This window comes from Ostrinia furnacalis, unplaced genomic scaffold, assembly GCF_004193835.3.
Source record: "Ostrinia furnacalis isolate ACB-3 unplaced genomic scaffold, ASM419383v2 OfSCF7339, whole genome shotgun sequence".
NCBI lineage: Eukaryota > Metazoa > Arthropoda > Insecta > Lepidoptera > Crambidae > Ostrinia > Ostrinia furnacalis.
This window is the reverse complement of record NW_021137578.1, coordinates 158,952-178,567: the sequence shown is the minus strand read 5'-3', so window position 1 is coordinate 178,567 and position 19,616 is coordinate 158,952. Positions and strand designations below refer to the sequence as shown.

Below are 19,616 nucleotides of genomic sequence, written 5' to 3'. Positions count from 1 at the left end.
CTACGAATACCATCAATATTTAGCACCTATTGTATTCATCATTAACATTACAATTTACTTACAACTATGTAGTTTTATGTTGGGAGCTATGCTCTAAAACTGCTTTTACCTAACGTGAATATTCTCACAAGACAGAAAATCAATGCTTTTACTGTTCAGAGAAACGACTACTGGTGCTAATTATAAGGAAAATTAGTATTAACTTACGTAAGTATTTCATTGTTTTTATCCTCTGGCAAGTGATTGCTAAAGACAAACAAAATCATTGTTTCGATTACACGATCAACTACGTATTCAGAAGTAGCGCTCCTGCTATCGGCCGATAAGAAAAACTAATATCGAAGTAGTAAATAGTTACTGCTTCTTGATGAATGAGTTTTAGATTTAGACAAGAACAGATGGTGTGGCTTTTCAAATGTAACTACATACAAAAACCCCGCTTAAAATTATAGGTACAGTTAAAGTTTTGTATTAGGCAATTGTCTTTTGAACAGTTAAAAATCAATCTGACAAAATTTTACGTAGGTAGGTACTTAACTATTTTTGCATACTCTATTTACTTACTCGCGGATAGTTAATATTGTTATTGAAAATAACGTCGTGAAGCCAATGTTTGTTGTCAAACCTGATTTACTAATAGTGTTTGCATTCATATCTGTCACGAGATTGATAAAATATTTTTTAGTTTTTTATTAAATGATAAATCAATTAACTATCGTTTATAAATAGGGTTGCATGTTCCATGCCATGTTTTATTTCTTTTAAGAATTGAAAAGAAATATTTTTTAGAAATATTTTAAGAAATTTAAGAAATCAGTAAGATGATCATGACAGCTGGCCGGCAAAACTTGAAAGTACTAAAGTAAGTAAGTAGGTAAGTGTACCTGATTATATATACGTGTCATTATTAGACAAAGAAAAACTAATTAACAATACCTAGGAAGTATCCTATTCCCTAATTTACCTTCCATTTATTTAGAAATTAATGAGTACCTACTACTTCCTATTGCCTGCTACCAAGACTTGGTGTCTATTTTAAATACAATGGAGAAAAGAAGCCTGTTTAATAAAGATGATACCAACCATAAAATAAACCATGGAAAATGGGTTTTTCATCTTAATGTAAGTATGTAGTATTTCTTGCGTGAATAAGTGTTTATAATATTATTATAATATGCAGAAAATATATTATGAAGTAAATTAGCCAAGGTTTTTTGTACAATATATTATTATAAGCTACTTAGGCACCGCAATAGTTAACAACTAGTCAGCTAGTTGTCAAAGTTAGTATGATGTACTCCCATTTATCAATTTATGCTCTAACTTGTATTTATCAATTTAGTATGCCAACCAGTCAATTCAAACTTTTCTAGGGCAACAATACAAATCGGGGCGACTTGGCTGGCATTATAAAGATGACCCAACAAAATACTGGGGCCTTTCCGTTCGATTTCGTAAATCGCGTTGTGTTGACGGCCGACGGTGTATCGCGCCTCGAATTTGCTTGGGTGATGGCAAATTGGATTTTTTCTATAAGCCCCTAGCAATATATCTGGAAGCAACAAGCACTTTGCCGGACGGAAATGGTTTTGAATACTCGATAGATTCGCCTTACGAACTTTTTACAACAGCAAGTTTTTTGGATTGTTTATCCAAAGACAATCACAGTTCACATGTAGGTAGAGCAGGAAACAATGGTTTAAGAGGACTCGTTAGATTCGAAGAAGTAACAATGGACTGCACTCAGACTATACATTTTTGTCTCAAAATAGTATCTATTACAAGTACAAAAGATGCCAGTGTTCTTATATTGATTAGATTGATATGCAGTCGTATGTTATTTAAGCAAAAGGAGCGTCAATTGTTATTCGGCACTGGCACGGACATCATTTAATGTCATGATTCATTTTTTTACTCGGGTCGGTTGTACTTACCGGAATGTGACCCTGGTAATCATTTGCTGTTTACATTCTGGATCATTGTGTGTCATCACAATCATTTCAATAGTTCAGAGATAAACGGATTTATGTAATTTTCCTACAATATGTTATTCAATTTGAATGTCTCTGGAAAAATACTGTTATGGTCATGGTTACGTCCCTAACAATAATGCATTTATTAAAAGAAAACTGTTTTTACATTATCCACATTCATCCATCTTACTCATTACAAATATCCTGTTAATCAGGTATACAATCTAAATGTAAATCTAAAGAACGTCACACTGTTTTTCTGCTAAGATAACAATAAAAATAACTAACTTTTATGGAAATCACGACCATAAAAATTATATGATATTACAAACTTATTTAGTATGATGGAAGACCTAAATATCTAGTGCCAATATCTACATTGTTAATGCCATAATCCATTTGTCGTGGCGATAAAAATGCATATTTTACAGGTGCCTTGCGTCGATACTGTACATGTCGCACCCTATCATATAAACAGCTGGGAAAGCTGAATAATGATAAAATAAGCCTTGTTTCGGCTTATTTTATCATTATCACGTTGATAATATACCTATCCGAGTTAAGACCAAAGTTATTATAACATGCCCACGAACTTTTTACTAATTTATGACACCTAATATTATTTTGTAGAGCCAGATGTTCATTTTACCTAAGAAACTCAGTGTTTTTGTTAAAATCATAAACTTCGTTTCATATTTTTACAAATTTATTTCTGTATTTCACACCTTTCAAGCCTACACTCATTACAAATTAATTGCGTTACTATCAGTTCATAAAATCGTTTGATTAAAGCTATTGAAAGTAGTAATTGAAACAAAGGCGCCTAATTGAATAGTCACGGTGCTGATAACTTGATAATCTGCTTATTCCTCTTTATTTTTGACATTGCTTCGAATTACATTATTATCATAGCGTTATCATTATCTATGCCTTGACAGTAAGCCCTTACCTATATTGCGATTAAATACTAATTCTTGAGTATTACCAAATAAAAACCTTAAATTACAACAACATCTATGATAAATAGTTTGTGTATGTTATTAAAACAAAGAACAGATCAGTGACTATTTCATCAGAGCAGTCGCAATAGTATTTTGATGCTTAAATTTATTCCGTTTCACTCCAACACTAGTTAACATTGATCTGAGATCAGTCTTGTAACTTAGGATCTGGTTTCCGCAGCCAAACGTATTTGTAGAAGATTGCTGGAAAAACGCCGCCGACCAGTGGGCCGACCCAGTACACCCAGTGGATGTCCCATCGGTTGGCCCAAATTGCCGGGCCCAGCGACCTCGCGGGATTCATGCTAGCGCCGGTTAAGTGTGCTCCAGCGTACGACAATCCAACAATAGTAAATGCAAACTTCAACGGCACTGAATCAGAGTTATGCGCGTTCACAGGATCCCACACACCACAGTTTATGAGCGAGAGTGCTGCTGATAACACCATTTCCACACCCAAAGCTTGAAATTCATTTATACCAGAACGAGGTAACGTCACACAAACAGCTTCTGCTGCTATATCAATATGTGCCAAAGTTGTCAAAAGGCCGTAGCCCAATGTAGCTCCTGCACATTCCGCTAGAATATACGCAACTCCCGTTGCAATTGATATTTTTCCCCATATCACAGCTGCTATTGTTACGAAGGGATTCATAAATGCACCGGATATGTGTCCAAATATTTGAATATTAAACATGACCGTAAATCCAAATCCGAGGGGCCCAAATATCGAGTCACTGGCCGGAATATCGTCCATAGGTATGCAGGCCATGCAGCCAAATGTCAAAAGCAACGCCGTCGCTACGAATTCGGCAAGAATTCCTCTCCATTCTGAAGAAACCCAGTGAAGGGCTGGTTTGCTGCTCTTTTCACCAAAGATGACTGGGGTAGGGGTTATCGTCATTTTTGAAAATATCACTAGACCAGCTCTTGAATTCACCTAGCCGCTTAACAACAATGAATTGTTTTTTCACACACTTATGCGGCCATTGTCTAACAGTTCCGGGTACACAACAGGTCAGATGTTATTTTATTTACTGGCGAGGCCCGCACGTCTGTCTCGGAGCGAGCACTCCATGAAAGTATTTATACCTGCCAGTCAACTTACGTAGCGTGCAGCATGATAGTAATATCGTAGATAGCGCAGAAACCGGCCCTCATTCATCTGTTTATTTGTGATTACTATTGTGATATGATTACAAGCGCGGCTAACGGTAGTCTTCAATGATGAATTAGTAAATAATAAGTGCTTCGCGACAACACGCACATCGTAACATTTGTAAAACTAAACAGCTTTTCTGGCGCACACCAACATGCGCCTAGTAGTCCTTTGACTTTGAATTATTTTTGAAACTCTTTTTTACAGACCATAATTAATGCAACCTTTTTTAATTAACCAACAAATAAATAGGTATCTAATAAATCTTGATGTATGAAATTTGACTATGGTTTTAAATTAGTGAGTCATCTTCGATTTGAATGAACTGGTTTGATCGGTAATTATTTTCTGAAATTACCAATAACACAATGTTGTTATTTAAATTTTTAGCGTTAAGAGTTGCATTTCAAATCTTAATTGTTTTTTGGCACATTATGTTTGCCTTGTTTACACTACTACCTCGTAAGCCCGGATGTGCCTCAGAAGGAACTGAAACTTTGTAGTCAGTAACGCCGAGACATTTTCGGAGGTGACTTCGAAGTATCGCCGGATGTGCCTTCAGAGGAACTAAAACTTTAGCGATAAATTTAAGTTCAAAAATTCGCGCCTATCGAAAAAAAAGAGTGATAGTGTATGGCTTAAAGTATTCAAAATCAGGTATCCGAACTTATTAATATAAAAAAATAAAATGTCACTGTCAAATTATCATTTTTCTTTGACAAGGTGGTTCGTCCGAGAAGACGTGATATGCGATTAATTTTTTTTCTTCACGTAAACGTAGTTTAATTGCAAAACTGACCAGTATAATTTAAGTTAAAATACTGCTAAACAAGCAAAAAAATTATTTTTCCCAATTTGAAGTAGTTTTGTAAGATTTTTTTTCGTTTGAAAATAATAGTTCTTTGCAAGGAACATTCGGTCTTGATGGTGAAAGTTTTATTTTTGTATATTTTTTCTATTGAGATGGGATTGAATATTGGACTTTTAAAATTATGATATGATTGAGAAAATTTACCATGAGAACGTTCTGATTTTTAGTTTAGTAAATATTATAATTAAAATGAATATTCACTTTACTTCTTGTACATTCTAACCTATCATTAGTGTATGTTATAAAACCGATAGTACTTTTAAAAGTACTAATTATGAAACATTAAATAAAATTAAAACCGTTGTTCCTTTTCAGTTACATTTATTAATATCATTATTGTATCTTTATGTAGTATTAATTTATTAAGAAGGTTACATTTATGTTTTACTTTAAAGTATAAAATACAATTTATTTACTTTTCCTTTATATAGTCTGTAATACCGAATGTTCTTTTAAGAGAAAACATTTTTTTATTATTTTTCACCTAAAATAAGCTCTATGCACTATTATATAGGGCCCCTGAAAATATGAACGCAAAAGAAAATCTCTAACATAGAAATTTTTTTACTCGAAGTGCTCGGCGTTTACTACTTCAAATTATTCGTTCTTCTGAAAGCACATTCGGCGATACTTAGAAGTCGACAAAATTTACTCTTCGGTCTTACGAGGATAAAGTAGGTATTGTAAGCCGGACAAATTATAGGATTTTCTACCGCAATGCTTGTGAAAATTGCATCCGGGACAAATTCAGAGCGAGCGGCCAATAGCATGTTCAGGATCCCTAATGCTGGGATACGAACTAAACAGGGGCTTTCGGATCCCTGGGGATTGAAATACATGTTTGTTTTTTGTTTACTTGTAGTACAATTCGAGAAAAAAAATTGGGAAGCTTGAAAGGTATGGGAACTTTTACAAATTACAAGTTAAATAGTGAAATTTAACATTGCCCACACAAAATTTTGTTTTGTGAAGTAGGTAGCATTTATCCTACATATAACTTGTTGATAAAATCAGTTCACATGACACATAATTACAGTTGATATTGAAGATAATGTACCTACTTACCTACCTAAACTTCAATCATAATCGACATTTTAATCTTCACTGCATGAGCATGACTTCGATTTGCGTATAAGACAGAATCAGAAGGTTTAGCCTACGGACCCCATGCTGCCCTGATGAATAAAATTATGGATCTTGTCCTATATATTTTTTCTCAAAAGCTATTTTCAAACTGTTTTTATCCTATTCTATGTATTTTATTTTATTAAGAAACCAACGGCGTTACAATTTGAACAAAATTCTTGACAATTGTCTCTATTGTTAAATCATGTTTCCGATTGTTCATTCGTAATGCGCGGCTAGCTCCGGCCCGGCAAGCTCGATGTTTCTCCCGAAGGACTGAAATCGCTACACGTTAGCGCTGGGCACCTTCACAAAACAACTCTTAGGCCGAGTTGCACCACCTAACTTTGACCGTAACTATGACGATAACCGGTGTTTTTGTATGGAGTTTGACAGATTTTTGACGTTTGTAGATAATTTTAAAATAGCTTAATTGCAAATATTATTCGTAAATAGTTTTTTTAATATGTTTATAAAAATATGCATATCAAACTCTTTAACATTGCCAACTTTATCGTATTTGGATTATCTCCGATAATAATCAGCGCCAGTACTACGGCTGTAGATATTGTAATTTGATTAATTACTCGATTCTGAAAAAATAATGATAGGTACCTACTTACTTTTATCAAAAGAGAAAATCTTTATTTATCGAATGGTTTGTAACAATTTAGATTGCAGCCTTTACGTTAAATGAGTCGCATCCATGTATCCAATATAGCCATGCATCGGCTTCTGCATAGCTCATTCGGACCGACAGCTTAAAGTGCCCTACTGAATTCAGTAGGGCACTTTAAGATAGCAGATTTTAATCAGCAATATAATTATATTGCTGATTAAAATCTGCTATGTCCTAAAAGAAAATAATAATTACACAATGTGATCGAACCCGGATTCTAGAGCGTCCGTTCACACTGCAACCATTGTCACCAAAGGTGATGTAAAAACAATTCAATTTCCTTAGTAATGCTTAATCTTTATTTTCGGCCCATTAACGACTCCTATTGTTACATAAGACACAAATAAGATACAATGAGTTTAACAAAACAATGCTACTGTCAAGTTGTCAACGTATCGACGCCCTTGCCATACATACAGCGCTCACGCATTCGCGCCACGTCCGCGACTGTGCAATGAAGCGGGCTAGACGCGACTTAAGGCGCTCGTGAGCGGCCTAACTCAAAACCATATTACGGGCTTATCCTTTGTTTACTCCGAACTAATACTGTGAGCCTCCCGAAATTGTGTAGCCCTTTCAGCATGTGTGTAATGCTCCTAAATTAGAACCATGTTACTTGGAACTAAAGTTTTGTTGTCTATTAGGTAATTTGTGGTTTTGAACTTTTGACTCAAAAAGGATTGTTCACGAAGTAAGCTGATTACTACGACTCGAAGTTGATAGTAACAATATAGGAGTTCGTTTTTCATGGTTCGTAATTCGTATAAAAACCACCCTAATGATAGGAGAAGAAGAATTTCGCATTATTTATATTGACACAAATATATATTTTTTTAAGTAAATACACAAATAGAAAAGTTATTTTGTGGTCTACGTTTTCTATGTTACAGCTCTACCATTGCGCAATACCACACGAAACCACCAACACTATAACGAGCGCTAGGAAACGAGCTCTTAACTAAATCACTTTAATGCAATTTTAAACCCTTACACATTCCATTACGTAATAAAATTGCTACAAGCAATTGCGTTTGTTCATTGCCCATGATTGACCGGCAGGCGACACGGCGTTAACGGGCGGGTGGCGCCGGCGATTAATCAGCCCGACACTTTTCCCGAACACGGATTATAGTTAACGGCCGGATTAGACTCACATAACTTACCGCGATAGCGCCGGCCGCGGCGCGAGGATATCCCGCCGCAATAAAGAATTATCGGGAAGATACTTCAATCACAAAAGGGAACTTACCTAACAAACTTTAGAACTACTTTTACCAAAATCAACAGCAATTTATTTGTTATCTGGTGTTATTAGTGTCTCTTCGTCTCATTGGCCTCTTAAGCTGGATAAAACCAGCTTCTGCTAGGGATCTTCTGTAAGCCATTCCTTCGAGTCGTAAAATATCCTACACCATGTTTGCCGAGACGTGGTAGCCATTCGAGAACCCAATTTCTCATAATAATATTCATACCGATTTCTCAAAAATGTTCATATTCTTTATGTCTGAAAGCTCTACCAAAGTCATTAAACATAAGTAACTATTCCAGGACATGACGGTAAATGGAAAATAATGTCACCCTCCGACTATTTATTTCGCGAAATGAATACGTAAACCTAAGTCTGCATAAATTATAATTTGCTTTGCAAGCATACGCGGCAAGATGCCAAGCGAACTTACACAGAACTGGGAAACTAAGTTAGACTCCCAAAGGTTTGAATTAATATGTGTCTATTTCTATATTATTTCAAAGCACATTGGGTTTGATGACAAGCTCGCTCATTTGGCAGGCGCTGCATTCAAATGACATGCAACTAGATTACTACAGAATGCTTCTTTCAGTAGAACTGAGTGTTGTACTTGTGTGCATTTACGATAAGTTGTACCACCTTACTTTAACTGTAACTATAACCATAACCGGTATTTTTGTACGGAGTTTGACAGACTTTTGACGTTTGTTATAGTTAAAGTAAGATGGTGCCTTAGTCTTTTGCTTTACTTTATGTGTTCTTTTATCGACCTCAGTTGTTACAACCCTGGTGTCTGTCATTATGTCCGCCAAAGGCGTCTGGCATGACTAATTAGAGCTTCCAAAGCACGGCATCGTATTTCTTATCGGACAATCAGACTGATTCAAGCCTGCAATAGTGCAATGTCCTAACCAAACTGGGAATAATTTGAACGAAGTTATTTTTAATCTCGGAAACGAACTCAACTCCCTTAAAAAAACTTTTCTTTATAAAATATACTGCTTTTTAAATCATACTTCATTTGAGTATGTCGCTGAAAGCTTAAGGTTTTCGTTCTTGCATCATCCACTTCACTGCATATAAATTAATGGGAAAATAGTAACATTCGCGAGTGCGCGCCGCTCCAATGTTAACACTCCGCGCTCTTTGTCACGAGCGTGTAAAATTTTAATTGCACCAGTCAGCACGGCGAGCGCTTCAGCTATGTTTTTATTAAATAGATTGTATCTCACTCACCACCCGAAATATAGCGCCAAAATTCAATACAACCACATTAAAAAAACATAGGTAGGTACATCTATAAAATTATTTCATCGAATTCATAAAACCAAACAGGTGGAATTGTGTAAAGCAATCGTTATCATTTGACAGTTCATAACGTACGATTATTCTGTCAAACGCTTTGTTTAACACTAGTATTATATTATCTGTGGTTTAACTGACTTTATTGTACATTATGAACTGTCAATAGATTACGATTGCTTTACACAATTCCACCTCAGGTTATATCAGAATACCTATTATTTTAGTTTTTAGGAACACAAGGCAATACATTAATTGAATCTCGTTCTTAAACCTTTTAAATAATTAGAACCGTGTGCCGTCGGAGCTAAAGAATTCATTTCTTTTCTTTTTTGCCCTCAACAGGGAAGAGCAAGAAGAAAAATTGCACAGACGGTTGTTAATTGAAAAGAGCAACTTACTCAGCTGGATTAGTGGTTCGCAGTTACGTATCTGGCGATAAAATACAGAAAATACGCTTTTGTGCGTGCGGCCGTTGTCTGTGCTCAGTCTTTTCTTAATCCGCTCGAACAGAATCCGCAATAAAAGATTTTCCTGAAAGAACTTCATTTAAACCTGAAAAACATTTTTTCCTTTCCAAACAAAAGTTCCCTGATGGAATGAAACTAGAAATGTTACGACAATAACGCTACACGAATGTGTAATCCGTGACATTTCAGCTACTAAAACTGGAAGTTATTTCAAAAGTTCAACAGCGACAGTAATGGCTCCCGAGCCTCGAAGCGAAGACCGGTATCAAGAAAAAGATTTCCCAATAGTATGTTAGGAGTGCTATTCCGAGAATCCCTTATGTGTGCTCCGGGCTAAGTAATACGGGAGCATTACCGACATATTTCCTGACACTCGTTTATACTCGCGCTCCACTAAGCACGAATCATCCCGCATTTAGTAAACTCTCCTGTGCATGTTCCCCGCTAAATACCTATTATGTGAACGCGGCTCACGTGTGCTTATGTCGGAAAGCCACGTACTTATGACATGTAATATTAAAGTTCATTTTTGACTTGGGTTCTTTCTCACAAACATTTACAAAGATTTTTCACGCACAAATCATCCATGTTGTTGAAGCCGAAGGCAATTTTCTCTGAACGTTTTCATAAGAGCAATTTTAATCTAGGATTACGTTTGTACGAATTAATGTTATGATGATAAATTTCGCCTTAATTTCACAACAAAATAAATGATTAGAAAGCAACTTATTAAATTAGCAGCCAGTAATGTTATTTATAGCTTATAATCTGATAAATTTTAATCCATGTCGTCTAGTGATAGGTAAAAGGATTACCAGATAAATTGACTTTAATAAATTAACAAACTGTAAAGACATATAACGTAATTCAACAATAAATTAAATGGTCTGTTTTTTAATGTGTCATTAAAATCTATAAACTTCTTTGCTTAGTACAATAAGTGGTACTGAAACGGAATATTTCTAAAGGTGCGGACACAATAGCTCTTACACTGCACGTAGCTGCATGTTCGCAAACTCTACCTCTAAATTCGCGACTCCCATTGTCCCACTTTGAACTGCTCGACAATCAATTTATGGGACTCGAACATGTTGGACGTATCGGAGTAATTTGACCTACATATTAATCAAATATGCTTTTTAACAAGTATGTAACTAGTTTGAACTAGTTTAATTTAACCTTTATGCTAAACTAGCGGCCGCTCGCGACTTCGTACGCGTGGATCCCGTTTTACCCCCTTAGGGGTGGAGTTTCGTAATATCTTTTCTTATCGGATGCCTACGTCATAACATCTACCTGCATGCCAAATTTCAGCCCGATCCGTCCAGTGGTTTGGGCTGTGCGTTGATATTATGTATACGTTTAATATCGTTTCACATTTAAGGCTTACCTAAACTAAAACGACTTTTGCATGTAACAATAATATCAACATCAGCTGATATACATAGATTTTAGTACGATGAAAAATTTAAGTAAAAGAGAAAACTCGCTCTGATTAGCCGTTTATTAATTACTGAAATGAATACAAGCTTTTAACCATTATGATGTTTCAATTAAGTTACTACTTCTTGTACTTTTTTTGTACAGCGAAGGTATTAGCAAAATTGAAGCTGTGATAATTTTACTTACCTCTTATAGGATTTTATGTAGGACGCAACTACGTAGGTTTTATAGTATAATATTAATCTTTTTACGTGTTCTTGTACGGTGCGATTTTTGCAAGATAAATATTATGCTGTTATCTGAACATCAACTCATAAACAACACAAAGCTAACAATGATAAATTATAACATGATTTTCTCCAGAGCAGGTTCACAATAACATACACCACCCAAAATTGAATTCAAAGGAAGACAATTCCGCTAGTTTCAGCGAACTTAACCTGCAATGTGGTTCCATTGTCTTACACACAAGTGGGTGTATTAACTCTGCCGGCAATTTGAATTTCAAGCTAAATCTTATTTAGGGGCTGTCGTAAATCTCTAACAGGAGTTGCATAACTCCCGCTGCAACATGTGCTGGCAAAAGATCCAACAAAAAGCTAGACTGAACCTAAAATCTAAACATTATGCATAGATGGAATACATTGCTGAACGAGACTGCTGCTTTATAGCTACGAATAAGGCTTTAATTCAGGTACTGACATTTACTTTTAGCTATTTTTAACATTATGTTACATAATGTCTAAAAAATATCACATTAGTTATATTAACTTGTAACTAAACAAAACTTATAGGTATGTAGATACAAACGAGTACGAATAAGCAATAACTTACAATATCTCAGATTCCAACTACTTAGTAAAAATTATATAGGTGACAGATTAGTACCAATTTTGCCAGTGTCGAAATGCTGATTCGTGAGCTGGTTACCGGCGTTATTAAACCACCTAAGTAGTTTAATCTATTCCAGCAAATCCGTCCCACACTAGTCTAGTGTTTCCACTGCGCCGACGATCAATTTGAATTTCAAGAGTTGAATGCCGGAACAAACAAATGACTATCGAAATCGTTATCCGTAAAGCGAATGGCTCTCCTGCAGTCTCCATTGTAAATCAATTTGTTTTATAACCTAGGTTATGAATTGTTTGGCCTTAAGAGACAGATTGCCAATTTAAACATGGAATTTCAGAGTATGATTTTTTGTTTTAGACCCTGAAACTAGATAGCATTAATCTTTTTTTAAATAATATATTACTGAATTTATTGTACACATCTTTTAAAAATTTTCTTAAATATTCTTTACTCATTCTGTTGAAAATATCATTCCAATGGAATCATGGTCAAAACATAGGTACTTTCAATTAAGTTTTACTGGATCATCTCTCACACAAATTTTATTAAGCCTTTTACAGTTTGAATATTTGGATTTGTAGTCAAATAATTCGCTCTACACTATTTATTAATATTGTTTACATTTAGCTAGGAAAACACGATGAATATTAAATTGATCAAATTATGTTACAGTCAACAGGGAACATGAATATTGGGGAAAATCGTAACGAGCAATATTCAATTGCAATTAAGTAGTATTGCAAAATTATTCAGCGTAATTAAAACGACTGGTCAGCTTGTAGAACAGTTAGCAGCTATATTTATTACTATAACACGTGTTTACTTAATAAAACTTAATATAACATAACAGTTATTTAAAAATAAATAACTGTTGAAGGTATTATGAGCCAATGGGATTTCACAATATTTAGCACAAATTAATCTAAGACGATATAAATTATTGACTTAATGAATTTGAACAATAATTACATAAGATTAGATATTTTAATTACAATTGAAAATATTTCATATTATAAAAATTACATTACTAATACTAACATTGTACGTCTTGATATAATATTTTGTGCCAGTGCTCTAATAACATTAATCATCATTCACAAGGAATCTGTTTAACCTATTTACAAACTGCACAACCAGAATCCATATCACACCGACACACTATGAAAGGCACACTCCCGTCGAGCACCTTATTCTGTTCCCACAGCAGCGTCACACTGCCTGCTGCTTCAGGCTTATCTGATTTATTACTCAGTACTACAGAGTCACAATACACCTCGTCAGCAAGCAGCACTGCGTTCACATCAATTTCTTCGTCGTTCAAACTGATTCTGCATTTCCAAGTAGTAAAAGCCATGTATAAATAGATCTGTGTGATTTTAACGCTTAAGATTTGCTTTTTTCCGCTCTCGAATGCGAGCTCTTTCTCCGGGCGGACAATTCTCGGGCAGAATTGGGGTCCGGACATTAAAGCCTTAACGCTTTTGGGGTAGATAACGTTGTCGTTGCCGCAAGACTGTTTCGTACATTTGCTCTTGGTAACGCACCAGGAACAATAACTTTTACTGAGGCAAGTGGCACACGACGACAATTTGGCGCAAGTGTCGCTCTGTGGGTCGCTACTGCTCTCTAATGCTGCACTAGGCGTTGCTAATACTGCCGTTACTGCTAATAATGAAATTAAAGTTGCCATTGTTGTTACCTGAAAGTTAAAAGACTTTTTAGCATTTAAGGTAAAACTTGCGATTACTAAAAATAGTTCTGCAAGCAGAAATTACAAACAAGCCCTAAATCTTTCACACTTGTTATCTAATGTCAATCTGTCAACGCTGTTACTGCAACTTGCAATGTATACCTACTCACCTAATGCAGTGTTGATGTGCACTGTGTATCAAACAAACAGTCGGGCTCCTAATATAGATGCGCTCTAGCACTTCTACTCGTAGTTATTCCAATATAAATGAATGCGGTAGTTCCAATAACCAAGAAATATTGCGATCTCTAAGAATACGATCACAGTTAGTGCATCGACATTGCAGATACTTACATTTCATGACTATTTGCAAATCTTGTTTGCCTGCCCTTTGAGCAAGAGAGTACTTTGCTGAAACATGACTACGCTGCTGTCCTGACAAGTAGGTTCTTCTGGTTTTTTGCAGACAGAGCTTGTTCTTGCCCATTTGATTACCACCGGAGGGAAGTGAGCCCACTGAATTTACCCTCATTGTTATCATTCTAGTGCACTAGCACCGAGCGATGTAACTAAGTTCATCATTTAGGTCAAATGTCAATGAAGATGATACTGTTTGGTTAGCGATATTTTACAATCTTTGTTAACGATTGTTATGATATGAAAGTCGGTAGGAAGTGGATATTATTAATATGTTGAGATTATATACTCAACATCAAATAAATCGCACCTTCCGCGACGCGAACTTTAAAGATCTTCTTCTGACACAATCATGGTGCCCCAACAATATTGGTGTTATTTGAAAGCCCAATAAATAAACTTAGAGAAAATCACAACATTTTTTTATTAAACAATTAACAGGTACCATAAATGTGACTTGAAAAAAGGCCTCACTTTGGGCTCACCTCTGGGATCAATGAGACCAATTTTTGTGGTTATAAAACCAAATAATGATCTTACGTGTCCTTTTTAACAGATGGATAGTGATTAATCCCAATTAACAGTTTTATAGGCATAAAAGTTGGCTCAAGCGTAACTACCTATTTTTTGAAGAAGTGACTCTGGATCCTTCTAAAAACACATTTTTGGGGTAAAAACCTTTCCTTTAATGAAATGAAGTTTAGAACTAGGCTTTCAAATGGAACCAATGTTGGTGGGAAGTGGGGATGCATACGTTTGAGAAGTGCTTGTTGCGGGAGGTGCGATTTATTTGATGCCGAGTGTAGTTACATGCTGATATTTAAATTAAAAGATTCTGTAGTTGTACGAACCTGTACAATACCCACAAAAAGAAAAATAATGTGATCCCTCGCATCAAAAAAGTCCTTAACTGGACACCCAGTGTTGTGCTGAAAGTCAACTAAGAACCAAAAACTACATGACGTCATGGTATCTTTTTAAGTAGATATGGATCAAACAAAATGATTGATTGATCAACTTTCTGAAAGAGAAAGAAGTTAACATCTTAAAACCATCTATGGACATCAGTAATTAATCCAGTAGTATCCAATTAGTAAAAACATGTATTTTTTTCTAATTTGGATTCTTTTTGCACCGATTCTGTATGAAAGTGGTTGCATTTAAGCAGTATCGATGCTTTTTGTTTGATTCAAACTTAAAGCGACATCCTGTATAATCACCTACTACCACAGTATGCTATCAAAATTAAATACCTTGATATTTGATAGCAATAGATATTATGGTAGTAGAATATTTTTACACAGCCTATAAGTGCATTAATCTTGATCCGAAGATCATGTGGGTCCATGTGAGTCAGTCACATGTGGATTGTGGCTTTATCTGCTTGACCTTTCACAAGGTTTCCATCATACCACACGCGATTATATTATCCATATGATCTTTGTAAAATTATATATAAACGCAAGTAAGCAATGTAGAAATTTCTTTGGCAATACCCAAGAGATTTAGATGGCACACAGGCAAGCAAGTTTTAGATTTAGGAATTTTAATCTTTCTGTCTTCATTACTTTGTCCACAATCCAACCGACAAAGTTATTCTAAGTATTTAAGTATCAAATTACTTACTTATTTGTTTAGTTGGCCATACATGGTACTATCAAAACCCATTCTCACATTCAAGGAAAATAAAAAATATCGCAAAGAAAGAGAAAACTTTTTAATCCAAGACGGTTTATTTCAGTCATTGCAGTCCAGAAAAAACTTTTACAATTATGTAACGATTACAAGTTTGCTATTAAAGTTATTTATTATACCGGTCAACAAAAAAAAATTTTGCGCATGGATTTTACGTATTATATTCTGATTATATACCTAAGCAAATTTATATAAAAAAGTGCGATTACAAATCGAAAATATTTGCTATTTAAGAAGTTATAGTTATTTGAATTTTCCATCTTCATAGTAGAATGTCTCTAAAGATGCACGTCACATTCTTATTGGGATACATTTTAGATAATTATGGGGGCTTATTCGCAAGAACAAGGGGCACGCTTCCATCAAAATACATATAGTGGGATTTGAGAGACGACGTTACCATGGCTAGTATACTGAAGGCATGATAGAGTTAGGTTTTTATGTGAAAAATCTTCTATGGAAAGTAGAACTTTACATTTTTTTATAAATATTTGGACTATTTTAAAACTTCTCTTGTAAGAATAAATCTTAAATTGATGTTTGGTATCTTTTAATAATTAGAAAGAAAAAAGAAAGAAAAAACATATTTGGCATCTCTATGTCCATGTTTCATACATTCATTCATATGATTTTTTCTATTTTATACGCATAAAAGCAAATTAGAACAATTTTTTGTTGTTATTCTTATTTCTACCTTTTAAAGCAATAAAAATAAGCTAGGTATGCATAACCCGTGCACAAAAATACTGTAGACAGTTGTTATCGATAAAACTGATAGATTGCGATAATAGATAAGATACCGTCGCTAGGCGGTCTCTTCCATACGCAGATGGTCTCAGTTCAGCAGCATTATCTATTATCTTGAACATTTTGACTAATATAGTGATAACAATAACACTTGAAAACTACTAGGGATAATCATATATTAGTAAAAATATGAAATAATAATTATTTCCTTTTTTTTTAATATGAACAGGGTCTGAAATACTGACCCAGATTCACACTGAATCGGCTTCTGGTAATCTCGATCAAGTTATAACCTATTATCAAGTGCCTACTTATTAGTACTTAACTAGGTACAAAAGAGTTATTGTCGCAACCCACACTGAAGGAAGTGAAACATATTTTATGATACTTTTGGAAGTAGGTAGGTATAATGAAACATAAAATTCTCTAATCACTCTTTAATAACCAGTGCTGCTAATCTACAAACGATTCCTGCCAGAAAAATTTTTCGAAGAGCAATCTTTGTAGAAAACGCATTTCTCAATAGTTTCGTCCCACACCTTGGGCTCGGGACAGTCGCACCGGGATAGGTCGCATATGAAGCCTATGGATCGCGCGATGGGACGACGGCAAGTGCGCTGGGACATCGTTTCTTCTGTTCCGCACCCTGATGTGTATGAAATTGTGCCTGGAGGGCAATCTTCGATGCCTGAAAATAGATAAAAGACATATTAGTTAGTACATAATCTTTTAACATTTACTACTACACGACAACCACTACACTGAATCTTATGGTCAATCCATCGTATTGCAATAGATTGTTGTCGTAGAGTCAGATTTGTAAGATTAAAATTTCATTTTCGCCTAATTAATTAGAAATATAGATTGATGAGTCTATGTTTGTGATTACGGCGAACCCAGACTGAAGTGTAACTATTTTTAAACACATAAAAAAAAAAAACATTTTAACTGCGAAAGCAAACTTATTCATAAAGTGTCTAAACTCAAATGAAATGATGCGAAACAATTCACACAAAGTGAGTTAGCCAACATTTGAAAGTCAATAAAATTTGTTGCTGGCAATTCAACATCCATCGCGTTAACTATTTTTGGAGCATTTCCCTTGGGCAGTGTATCAGCCCTGAATCCTATGCATACGCAATCTACCCCTCGGAGTAGTGTTTCTGATATTTTGTTACTAGATTTGCGATGTGCGTGAGTGAACTAGTTTGCCATAACTTTAATGCAAAGCACCACCAGTGTGCAGTGCTTCGTTAGTTAATGGCCTTAACTACACGATAAATAGAAAAGTAACCAACTTTTCTCCTTATTTCTACCACCCAAGTAAAAAACAGTAGTTTGGGTAACTTTATAGACTGCACATTACAAGTTCCCGATGCTAATAAAAGATGGCCCTGTCTGTATATTAGATATCAGGTCTATCAAGGCAACACGGCAGTATTAAATACAAATCTCAAATACTTCCAAGAAAACTCATGTCGACTATACATCTTCTTCTGTCGATATAGGTACAGACAGACAAATAAAAGCACAGTACATACAATTTATTAAAATTATGCAACCCATTCGTACTACCAATTTTTTTATTTATATTATTTACCTATATCTTTCTAATTTTATAGCAAGATTCTGTTGTCATAATTCATTAAAAAATTTATTGACACTATAATTATTAAGAAGAGATAGATAGGTACACCTGATGAGAGTCACAAGCGTATACGGTATACCTATTATCTTAAGTAAAAAAATCTATCGGTACTTACATAACCCACTATCGTCGTAAATACACTCATGTGCATAATCAGCATTACACAGCACTACAAAGGCAATGACAAGCACTGAACACAAAATATTATAATGTATAGACATTTTTACAGAGCAATGTAAAATTATACAACAAAATACGTCTTCTGAGCTAAGTATTTGTTCTCAAATGTGTTTTAATCACTGAGCATAATTATAATATCAAGTTGTACCTATAAACTGGGGTTATACGAGACGATAAACATTTGTTTTGATTGTGGATGAAGAGGGACATTAATTTTTGTACAAACAAAATATAATTCCAAATGGATGACGCGGTATTTTAGATAATAAAAATACGTACATACTTAATTAAAATTAATAAAAACTAAGTATAGTATTTTGTACTAACAACTTTTAGGCTATGTTTTTCAAATTCCTACATACGAGTATGACTATACAGGGGTGGTTGTTGGGACTTTAAAATATTTAAATGTTATTAATAAAAAGGTTTGCAATAGATTTTATACATAACTTATATGTAAGCATCTGTTTATGTCTCTAGTCCCAAAGAAAGAAAGTCATAGTTACAGTTCATTTGAAGTCAAATTACACATTAAAATCCTTCTTGTTGTGGAATTTGACTAAAAAATAACACTTTATCTTACTTGGACAGAACTCCTCCTTAACGCAACTGTGAGGAGGATTTGAATATTGTCAAAAAGGCCCGGAGGGTCTGGCAAGTCTTTAATCACTTGTTTTTTCAAGTCTCATTTCCGATCAACTGAGAGTTATTCCCGTCTAATTTTCACTTCCAACTTTAGGGTGTCGGTCGGAGCATTTGGGTCATGGCCTTGTCAATTCTTTTACCCTGTAACTTTTACTGAATTTTTGAAACTGTCCCGGAAATAGAATCCTCTTCTTTCATTCATTTTGTCAGTCTTATTCAAGATTTTTCATCTTGAAAACATTTTTGTTGACAAAATATCCCAGATATAGATACCTAGACATAGTCTGCGGCTCTGAGCCTACAAACACCTACATACGAGGAAGGTACATAAATGTTTCGCAAATAATCAGCGCGACTCCCTCTCTCGCTACGACACAGTTTTCTTTTGCTGAAGAATTTCCAAAATTGGCTCGAAGTTCCAAATATTGTTACCAAACACACGTGCCGCGTTCCGTAGCGATTCGCTAGTT

The 19,616-nt window shown here is 34.9% G+C and overlaps 3 protein-coding genes across 3 annotated transcripts; all 3 read right to left on the bottom strand.

The window, feature by feature from the left end:
• Positions 1-2,661: 2,661 nt before the first annotated feature.
• LOC114363976 (aquaporin) lies at positions 2,662-4,075 on the bottom strand. The gene has a single exon (XM_028319946.1). The coding sequence runs from the start codon at positions 3,876-3,878 to the stop codon at positions 3,123-3,125; it is 756 nt and encodes a 251-aa protein (XP_028175747.1). The 5' UTR covers positions 3,879-4,075; the 3' UTR covers positions 2,662-3,122.
• An 8,791-nt stretch (positions 4,076-12,866) lies between these two features.
• On the bottom strand, positions 12,867-14,022 carry LOC114363978 (uncharacterized). The gene is made up of 2 exons (XM_028319949.1): positions 13,985-14,022; positions 12,867-13,823 (listed from the first exon to the last, which is right to left on the bottom strand). The coding sequence occupies exon 2, from the start codon at positions 13,812-13,814 to the stop codon at positions 13,239-13,241; it is 576 nt and encodes a 191-aa protein (XP_028175750.1). The 5' UTR covers positions 13,815-13,823; positions 13,985-14,022; the 3' UTR covers positions 12,867-13,238.
• A 3,073-nt stretch (positions 14,023-17,095) lies between these two features.
• LOC114363977 (uncharacterized) lies at positions 17,096-18,657 on the bottom strand. The gene is made up of 2 exons (XM_028319948.1): positions 18,437-18,657; positions 17,096-17,361 (listed from the first exon to the last, which is right to left on the bottom strand). Exons 1-2 carry the CDS (start codon positions 18,540-18,542, stop codon positions 17,132-17,134), a joined length of 336 nt encoding a protein of 111 aa, XP_028175749.1. The 5' UTR covers positions 18,543-18,657; the 3' UTR covers positions 17,096-17,131.
• Between the last annotated feature and the right edge of the window lie 959 nt (positions 18,658-19,616).

Coding starts and splice junctions, on each gene's coding strand:
- LOC114363976 (XM_028319946.1), bottom strand. CDS start 3,878: ATGACGATAACCCCTACCCCAGTCATCTTTGGTGAAAAGAGCAGCAAA.
- LOC114363978 (XM_028319949.1), bottom strand. CDS start 13,814: ATGGCAACTTTAATTTCATTATTAGCAGTAACGGCAGTATTAGCAACG.
- LOC114363977 (XM_028319948.1), bottom strand. CDS start 18,542: ATGTCTATACATTATAATATTTTGTGTTCAGTGCTTGTCATTGCCTTT. Junction 17,362..18,436: donor TTACGACGATAGTGGGTTAT/GTAAGTACCGAT, acceptor ATCTATTTTCAG/GCATCGAAGATTGCCCTCCA.